This window comes from Bison bison, unplaced genomic scaffold (assembly GCF_000754665.1).
Source record: "Bison bison bison isolate TAMUID 2011002044 unplaced genomic scaffold, Bison_UMD1.0 scf7180017864309, whole genome shotgun sequence".
Lineage (NCBI taxonomy): Eukaryota > Metazoa > Chordata > Mammalia > Artiodactyla > Bovidae > Bison > Bison bison.
The window spans coordinates 2,594,863-2,605,179 of NW_011494881.1; the positions used below are offsets into that span (position 1 = coordinate 2,594,863).

At 41.1% G+C, this 10,317-nt stretch overlaps 1 protein-coding gene across 3 annotated transcripts in view; it reads left to right on the forward strand.

Moving 5' to 3' along the window:
* The window catches only part of MYPN (myopalladin), a 107,108-nt gene that overhangs the window by 45,267 nt on the left and 51,524 nt on the right, over nucleotides 1-10,317 (forward strand). For all 3 annotated transcript variants that reach the window (XM_010852158.1, XM_010852157.1, XM_010852156.1), the window contains 2 exons: nucleotides 3,566-3,741; nucleotides 6,865-6,916. In XM_010852158.1, coding sequence (XP_010850460.1) covers nucleotides 3,566-3,741; nucleotides 6,865-6,916 — 228 coding nt within the window. The remainder of the gene's footprint in view (nucleotides 1-3,565; nucleotides 3,742-6,864; nucleotides 6,917-10,317) is intronic.

A 10,317-nucleotide genomic window follows, 5' to 3' on the forward strand; every position in this document is an offset into this window, starting at 1 on the left:
CCTTCTCCTCCTGCCCCCAATCCCCCCCAGCATCAGAGTCTTTTCCAATGAGTCAACTCTTCGCATGAGGTGGCCAAAGTACTGGAGTTTCAGCTTCAGCATCATTCCTTCCAAAGAAATCCCAGGGCTGATCCCTTCAGAATGGACTGGTTGGATCTCCTTGCAGTCCAAGGGACTCTCAAGAGTCTTCTCCAACACCACAGTTCAAAAGCATCAATTCTTCGGTGCTCAGCCTTCTTCACAGTCCAACTCTCACATCCATACATGACCATAGGAAAAACCATAGCTTTGACTAGACGAACCTTTGTTGGCAAAGTAATGTCTCTGCTTTTGAATATACTATCTAGGTTGGTCATAACTTTCCTTCCAAGGAGTAAGCGTCTTTTAACTTCATGGCTGAGAATAATCAAAGACAGTGTATAATCAAGACTTGCATGACATAATATAGGTTTTTTTAAAAAGTAAAGTGACAAAAAAAAAAAGGTAAGGTAACAATCACTGAGAATTGATGGTCAAAGGTGCTTTGCGTAAGAGGTGATATCTGAGCCAAACTAATGGATGGGTTATATTTACAGTAGCTGAAAGGTGAGGAAGAGAATCTCAGAAAGAGACAAACATGAATAGAGGCTTGAATGTAGAGGTGAATATGATGTATTTATTGAACAGCAGAGGAAAGTTTATCTCTTGAGAAGTCATTGAATAGGTGAGTTTTCTTAAACGTGCTTTAGAATCTTGCTTTACAAACGGTGGGAGGGAAAGGTTCAGGCATTGAATGGTTAGATCTGAAATTATAAGAAAGATTAGCAATTGCCAGGACTCCTTCATTCTTGCCATTGAATAATGGTAATGCCTCCTCCCCAATTACTTCTTATGATGATGCTGATTAATAATTATTACTTAAATATGGAAACAATTATAAAAGGGGTACAGTGAGACATCTCACATTTGTCTTCATTCATCTTATTTCCCCTCACCCCAATAGGAAGCCACTTTGATTTTCACTTTATTCTTTTAGTTTTCTTTATATATATGCAAACAACATGGCTATATCTGATTTTTTGCCCCTGGGTTGACATCCTTGTGCTACTGTAACAGAGCACCACAAACTGGATGGCTTTCACAGCAGAAATGTACTGTCTCACAGCTCTAGAGGCTAGGCGTCTGGAATCAAAACATCAGCAGGGCCGTGCTCCATCTGAGATTCCAAGTGGACTCCTTCCTAGTCTTTTCTAGCTTCTGGTGGCGGCGTTCCTTGGCGTTCCTTGACTTGCAGCAGCATCACTCCAGTTTCTACCTGTGTTATCATGTCATTCTCCCTGTATGTCACTGTCCTCACTTGAAGTTGTTCTCTTCTTGAAGAACTCCACTCATATTGGATTAGGGCCATGCTAATAACTTCTTCATAACTTGATTTTATCTGCAAAGACCTTATTTCCAAATAAGGCCATATTCCCAAGTACTTAGGACTTCAACATATCTTTCGGTGGGGGAATAATTCAATGCATAACAACCCACAATTCTTATACAAAAGCTAACCCTCTCCATGTACTATTTCATACCTTACTGTTAAATTCTTAACTATGTATCTTCAGGTTCTTTCCATATGAGTACGTAGTGATCTTTTCCATTCTCTTTCTAGAGCTGCATAGCGCTCTATTACGAGGCTGTTCCAGAGTTTCATCAGTCCCCTAGTGATAGACACTTGGGTCGTTTCCAACCTTATGCTATTTAAATAAGTAACCTACACATTTGTCATTTTGTATGTATACAAGTGTATCTGTAGGCTTTTTTGGTGGCTCAGTGGTAAAGAATCGGCCTGCCAATACAGAAGACACAGGTTTGAACCCTGGGTCAGGAAGAGGCCCTGGAGAAGGAAATGGAAACGCACTTCAGTATTCTTGCCCAGGAAATGCCATGGACAGGGGAGCCTGACAGGCTACAGTCCATGGGGTCACAAAAGAGTTGGATACGACTTTGCGAATAAACAACAAGTGTAACTGTATGATAGATTCCACAAGTGGGACTGTTGAGTCAAAGGATAAATGTAATCTGTAAATTTGGTAGACACTGCCATATTTTCATAGGGGTTGTATACAACCCATTTTGCATTCCTACTAGCAGTGTATGGGGAGTGGTTAAACTTTCAGGCTTTTGCCAATCAATATCATGAACAATGATATTTCCATGTAGTTTATTTATTATTTGACTGTGCTGCATCTTCATTGCTATGGAGGCTTTTCTCTAGTTGTGGTGAGTGGAGGCTACTCATTTTGGTGGCTTCTTTTGCTGCAGAGCACAGGCTTTAGAGCATTCAGACTTCAGCAGCTGCGGCATGTGGGCTCAAAATAGTTGGGGCTCCTGGGTTCTAGAACACAGGCTCAGTAGTTGTGGCACACAGACTTTAATAACCCAATGGCATGTGGGATCTTCCTGGACCAGGGATGGAACCCCTGTCTCCTGCATTGGCTGGTGGATTCATTATCACTGAGCCACCAGTGAAACCCCTATCTCCATGTGATTTTAATGTCTTTTCCTCTTATTATGTACCTTCACATTTTAAACATTATTTTATGCATTACTTAGCAATGGCACCTCACTCCAGTACTGTTGCCCAGAAAATCCCATGGATGGAGGAGCCTGGTAGGCTGCAGTCCATGGAGTCGCTAAGAGTCGGACACGACTGAGCAACTTCACTTTCATTTTCGACTTTCATGCATTGGAGAAGGAAATGGCAACCCACTCCAGTGTTCTTGCCTGGAGAATCCCATGGACTTTCTTGAACTACTAAAGTTATACCAGCAAACAAGAAAATATGACATTGTAAAGTTGTGAATTAAAAGTTGTAAAATAGCAAATAAAAAAAAAAAAAAAAAGAAGCTTGGTAGGCTGCAGTCCATGGGGTCGCACAGAGTCGGACACGACTGACGCGACTTGTAGTAGTAGTAGTGCAAACTTCTGGTGAAAAACTTTCATAATAAAAATTTCTAACCTCAAGTATATACATCACAATAAAATACCTTAACATATAGAAATATATTTAACTTAGGTTATTTGCCAGAGTTGGGTCACTCCTAGGAAAATACGAGCCAGCCCCCTTATCTGATGATTCAAGTAACCAATCAAAATAACTTTCATTTAGCTAGGTCTGATGCAATTTTGTAGTAGGGAATGAGTGTTCAACTTTAACTTCACAAACCTTTAATATTCCTTAGATTCCTTCCAAATAAGCTAAAGTAGCACTTACTGAATGCATACTACAGAATGCTGTAGGTGAAGTTCCACATCAAAGACCCTGCTCTCCGTGGTTGGCAGTGTTCGAAATCTCTTCATCTTCTTTTGGTTGTATCATTCTTAATAGGAGCTGCTTTCTAATTTCCTGAATATAATGTCACTGTGACTTGAATCCTGCCAGCTCTTCTCATTGTTACAACCAAATTATACCATAATACTGGGTCGTTTAATGTTTTGACTCCAAGTTTGCCGCAATTTTCTTTTTAGGGAACATCTGGAGCCATTTATGTTATTACTTCTCACATTTCAATCATGCCGATATTCTTCCTTGCAGGTGGTACTGTGAAGGCAAGGAGCTTGAAAATTCCCCAGACATTCACATCATCCAGGCAGGAAATCTGCACTCACTGACCATTGCTGAAGCCTTTGAAGAGGACACTGGACGTTATTCCTGCTTTGCTTCTAACATCTATGGGACAGATTCAACTTCTGCTGAGATTTACATAGAAGGTAAAGCAAAATACTCTTGGAGCATGGTACTTACTAATAAGATATATAGTTATAATAAATAAGTTAAATACATACATAATAAATATTTATTAAGGGCTTTCTCTACCACACACTCTTCAGTGAGGAAAACAGCAGTGAGACAAATAGACAAAAATCCCCAGGTTCATGGACAGATGGCAATAACACTGTCATAGGAGAGAAAATAAATGAGATAAACAAAATATATACTTATGTGAGATACATGAAATAGTTCTAATACAAATTCAATGTGTGTGTGTGTGTGTGTGTGTGTATGATAAGAGAGATGGTTCTCACACCAACAAACAATTTTTCATGGCACCAATTTGGTTTCCTACAATTTAACTCAGTTCTGACCCATCTACCTGGAGATAAGGTCAGATCCAACAAGTTAAGAGCTCAGTCCCACAGGACTGCTCCTACCCCACTTCAGATGCCAATCACAGGGAGTAGGTGCCCAGGTCACCCACAACATCTGTCTGACTTGGCTACAAATCGGAGGTTCTCACAACCCCCTTTTCAGGTTCAATTAATTTGTTAGAGTTGCTCACAGAACTCAGGGAAACACTTATTTATGTTTGCCAGTTTACTATAGGGTGTGATAAAGGATACACGTGATCAACCAGGTGAAGTGATACACAGGGAGAGGTGTGGGAGGCTCCTGAGCACAGGGGTTCTGCCACCGGGAAGTCGCCATGTGCGGTCCTCCTAGTGTGCTTGTGTTCATCAACCTGGAAGTTCTCCAAACCCCACACTACTGGGACTTTAAGGAGGTGTTCTCACACAGGCATGATCAACTCTTAACTCCATTTCCGGCCCTCCTCCCTTCTCTGGAGTACGATGTGGTAGAATTGAAAATTCCAAGCTTCTAATCACCATAGGGATTTCCAGGTGGTGCCAATGGTAAAGAACCCGTCTGCCAGTGCAGAAGATAAAAGAGACATTGGTTCAATCCCTGGGTTGGAAAGATCTCCTGGAAGAGGTCATGGCAACCCACTCTGGTATTCTTGCCTGGAGAATCCTTTGGACAGACGAACCTGCTGGGTTACAGTCCACAGGATCACAGAGAGGTGGACATAACACAGCTTAGCACACACACATACAATCACAGCTTGGTCTTCTGGGTGACCAGCCCCCATCCAGAAGCCATCCAAAGTCACCTCATTGGAACGAAGATGCTCCCAGTGCTCTCATCACTTAGGAATTTATTAGAGTTTTAGAAGCCCTGAGTCAGAGACAGGGTTAAAGACAAATATTAGAGCAAGAGATGCTCTTAAGTGCTCATCACTTAGGGGATTATACGGGTTTTAGGAGCTCTGTGCCAGGAATCAGGGGCAGAGAGAAAAATTTATGTTTTCTGTTATCTTACAGTATATATGAGCACTATGACGGGAAGTAGAAGGGATAGGAAGTATGTGAATGCACACATGCCTGTGTGTGTGCGCGTGTGTGTACAGATTGCAGTACAAGACCGAACTTACCATATGACATATAAATGAAGACCTGAAGGAAGTGAGGGAGTGAGTCACAGGGATATTCAAAGGAAGAATACTCTAGGGAGTGAAATCAGCCAGCGCAGTGGCTCAGAAGAGGGAGTGTGCATGTCTTAGGTACAGAGATGAGCAGGTCAGAAGTTCAGGATGGGGTGGAGGTGGGAGGAGGCAGTGAGAAGATCACGTAGGTCCTCACGGGTCACTGCAAGGACCTGGCTTTTCCTCTGAGATAGGAGGCTCTGAAGGATTCCAGGCAGAGTTGTAATATGATCTGACTTAGTTTTTAACAGGGTCACTCTGGCTCCCAGCTGAAAATATACCAAAAGGAGTCAAACACAGAAGCAGGAAGACCATCTCGGAGCCTTGGAAAGGCATTAATATCAGTACCAAACTTACATGACTAATTTTAGGGAGGAATCAATTTATGTACCTTATATATCAACCTAAGTTTTTGATCCTGTTTCCTCTCATCTTCTGTGTTTTTCCTGGGAGCCACTCTTCAGTACTTTTATCATCTATTATACCTTATGCATGCCTTGCTTTTAGCACTTAAATATTGTATTCTTATGATATTAAGGTTAGAACTGTCTCATTCTTCTTTATATCTCTAATACCTTATGTAGTACCAGGTACATAGTGGTTATTTAATAAACTTTTATTGAATAGATTGGAGAAGGAAATGGCAACCCATTCCAGTATTCTTGCCTGGAAAATCTCATGGATGGAGCCTGGTAGGCTACAGTCCATGGGGTCGCAAAGAGTCAGACACGACTGAGCAACTTCACTTCACCTCACTTCACTTATTGAATAGATATATGAATAATGACACTAAAAACGAATAATACATAAATAGATGTTATATTTTTTCATCCTCAAATTTTTGGAGTACATAAATACCTCCAGATTTAGTTTTGTGATATCTTCCTAGAATTCACTATATTAAGAAACAAATCAGGGATCAAAGCTCTGCTAGCAGTGCTGAGATTCGATTGCTGATTTTTAAAAATTTTTGGCAGCAGAGCTTCAAATACTCCCATCTCCCAAGATGAAGAGTGACTTGTTAATATTAGTACTGGACGGAAGGGCATCCACCTACACCTACAATGTTTGGAATCTAATGTAATCCCTTCTTTTATTTAATCTGTGTAGGCCAAGGGCAAGAGGATTTATGGACAATACGGAATGTCTGCAAACACTGCTCTGTTAAGCTAAAGGTGTCAGCAGGTGTTTTATATAAAAGAACCCACAGAATTTGGGCCAGTTAATTTGTTTTTCTTTTATTTTTTGGCCACATCTCATGGCATGTGGGATCTTAGTTCCCTGACCAGGGATTGAACTGGTGCCTAACTGCAATGGAATCACAGCATCTTAACCACTAGACTGCCAGGGAAATCCCTGGACCAGTTAATTTGAATTCTGTCACTAACTAGGCATGTGACCTGAGCAAGCACTTCAACTACTTAGGGTATAGTTTCTTATCTGTAAAATGGGTGTTAGTTCAGGGAATCACTGAGTTTATTTCTAGGTCTAAACTTCCATAAATCTTCAAATGCCTAGGAGCTGGTTTAAGAAATTATCTTTACAATTACATGACTTGTTTTTATTTTTCCAGGGGTTTCTTCTTCAGACTCAGAAGGGGACCCTAATAAGGACGAAATGAATCGGTAATTCCAATTTTCTATCTTATTTAGCATCCTCAGGTCCTGAGAAAACTGCTAATTGTTTAGTAGAACTTGAAGAGTGGGGCTGCAGGGTATGACATCAGAAAAAAAAAATGAGTGACTTTGGGTAAAAAGCTATTTCTTTGCTTGTTGTTGCTTAAAAGATTAGTGTTCCCAATGTTTTAAAAATGAAATATCACCTATAAAACACCATCATACTTATATCTAAAGAATAAGAACAAATAACTCAGTGGTCCAAAAAAAAATCATGTTTTCTGACTAAAGAATAGTACTCAAAATAACACACAATCTGGTGAACCAAAAATATATGTATAAGTTATCTGGGCAAGTCATAACCTTTTTGCTAAAGTATTGGGTACTGAACAAAGTTACATTACTTTCCACAACCGTTGGCTAAGCACCTACTCTGTACCTATAGAGGAGCACTGTATCAAGTGCTTCACCAGATACACTGGATACTAAGAAAAATCAGATGCTTCCTGCCTTCAAGAAGCTCACAGCCTAGTAGAAAGAAATATACATATAGCAAATATAGCAAAAAATGTACACCATGTATATTAGACATTAAGAGTAATAAAGTATAATAGACTGTGACAGACCCATGTGCAGGGTTTAAGGATTTGACACAAAGGACCCCTTATTGCTTGGGGAGGGAAGGAGATCAGGAAAGGTGTCACAGAGCTGGGGACCCTAAGCTGGCTCTTAAAAGAACAGTAGGTGGAGATTCCCAAACAAGAGAGGAAAGGGTGTTTCAGGCAGAGGAAATTGTGGACAGAAAGCATAGGAACTAGAAACAGCCGTCTCTTGAGACTTTCTGAAACATAGGCAATGTCTGAAAGAGTAAGGAGTTGTTAACTGAATTTGCATATTCTATCCTCTTCCACAGAGGGCAAGCTCCTTAAGGGTAGAAATCATGACTTATTCTTCAAACTGGGGAGTGGCGGTGGGGGTAGGGAGTATGCCTATCTTAGGCTTCCCTCGTGACTCAGATGCTAAAGAATCTGCCTGCAAAGTAGGAGATCCAGGTTCAGTCCCTGGGTCGGGAAGATCCTCTGGAGAAGGAAATGGCTATCCACTCCAGTATTCTTGCATGGAGAATCCCGTGGACAGAGGAGCCTGGTGGGCTACAGTCCATGGGGTCACAGAGTCGGACATGACTAAGCAACTAACACACACATGTCTACTTTGGAATGGCAAACTGCTTTTAGCTTTTGTTCACATATGAAAACTTATAACCAGAGTAAATTATTTCTCCCTTTAACCTTCTTCCTTGTCATTCCCATGGCTTCAGTTCAGTTTTTTCTTCATTCCTCTCCCTTTATGCCAATCACCTCTTTATAGGTGCTCCAATCTTTTTCTCTCTTTTATAGTTTCCAAACTACCCAGTTAAAAGATCATTCTGAGCTTATCATTTTCTTGACTTAAAAAAGTATTGTCTATTGGAAAATAAAAATCAAACAAAACAAGCAAAAACATTAAAAAAAAATCTCAACACGGGCATACAGAACTTTATTCACTAGAGTATCAGTCAGGCTTTCCTGCCCCTCCTCAACCATTCTCCCACCTCAGGCTCTCTACACAGCTGCCATTTCATTCTGTTCACTTTGCTAAGATTGCCCTATCACTTCTGCCTGGCAAACTCTTATTTATCCTCCAAAACCCAGTCAAGTCACATAATAAGCTCCTTCTCCACTGCACATCACTCGTTCCTCAAGGCTCTCATAACATGGCTTGCAAGCCTAATGGGTATGAATTTGACATACAAACTTAAATAAGAAATATCTCATTTGTTAATTTTCTTTAAATCTACTTGTGGTAGTTAGGATTTAGCTCCAGTTGGGTATAAATAGAGACCCCAAATAACAGTAACTTAAATAAGACAAATATTTTTCTCCTTTACATAAAAAATATGAATTTGGCTGGTAAAACAGCTCCACCTTGCACTGGACTCCAGTCTGCTTCCAGCTTTCTGCCTCCTTCCAAGATGCAGCCTCATCTTCTCAGTCTAAGATTGAAAGGAATAAAGGACATACCCAACTTCCTTTTTAAGGTCATCTCTCTTAAATTACATACAGCACTATCCTTCATTTCCCATGACCAGAATGTGGCCACAGTTAGCATCAAGGAGGGTTGGGAAATGCAATCTTTTTTTGGAGTAGCCATGGAAAGAAATCAGGGATTCTGTTATTGTAGAAGAAGAAAATGGATGCTTCAGGAAAACTAATAGCCTCTACACCATAAAATGATTCTGCTTCTGAGACCCCACTCTACCTGCCTCTGGGAAAATATTCAGTCATTATTGGGTGTCCCTTTTGCTGCCAAAGCTTCTCTTGTGGCTCAGCTGGTAAAGAATGCACCTGCAATGCGGGAGACCTGGATTCAATCCCTGGGTTGGGAAGATCCCCTGGAGAAGGGAAAGGCTACCCACTCCAGGATTCTGGCCTGGAGAATTCCATGGACTGTACAGTCTACAGGGTCACAAAGAGTCGGACACGACTTGCAGTTTCACTTTCAGTTTTGCCTCCAACATTGAGCAAAGATTCCTGAGATATAGACAGATACAGACACAGACATAGATATAGATATATAGTGTGGTATTAAACATTGCTCTAAGCATCTTCTCTGGTGACTCAGATGGTAAAGAATCTGCCTGCAATGCAGGAGACCCAGGTTCAATCCCTGGGTCGGGAAGATACCATGGAGAAGGGAACAGCAGCCCACTCTAGTGTTCTTGCCTGGGAAATCCCATAGACAGAGGAGCCTGGCAGGCTATACAGTCCATGGGGTCACAAAGGGTCGGACACAACTGAGCAACTAACACACACACTAAGCATCTTACATGAATTACCTTATTTTACCCTGTGAGGTAAGAATTATTATTTCCTCATTTTATATATGTGGAAGCTAAGGCAAAGAGAGGTAACATACAGACAAAAGAGGAGCCTATCCTGACATCGGTCATCTACCCCCACAGATTAGGGTGAGAAGCCTATGTCCCAGATCTCAAGGTCCCTTCAAGTCCTGACATGCTTAGGGACTGATATGGTTAGCAAGACTGGGAGCCTTTAATCAAAGGATTGCCATTCTGTCTGGACTCAGGTTCTCTCTCTTGTTAGGTTCTCTGGTAAGATACCCAGACCTCTCTCTTTCCCACAACAAAACTGAAATAATCTCCCCTCTGCAGACTTCTCAAGAATACTTTCTGGCTCCCCTGCCCTTCAAACAATCTCATTAATTTAATTTGTGTAAACATGAAGAGCTCGTTATCTTGGGCGATTTCTGCTGTTTGCCACATCAAAATCCCAGAAGCAAAAATGTACAAAGCCTGGCCTCCTCCTTGGAATGGGAGGGGGAAGACAAACACAGAGAGCAACAACAAAACA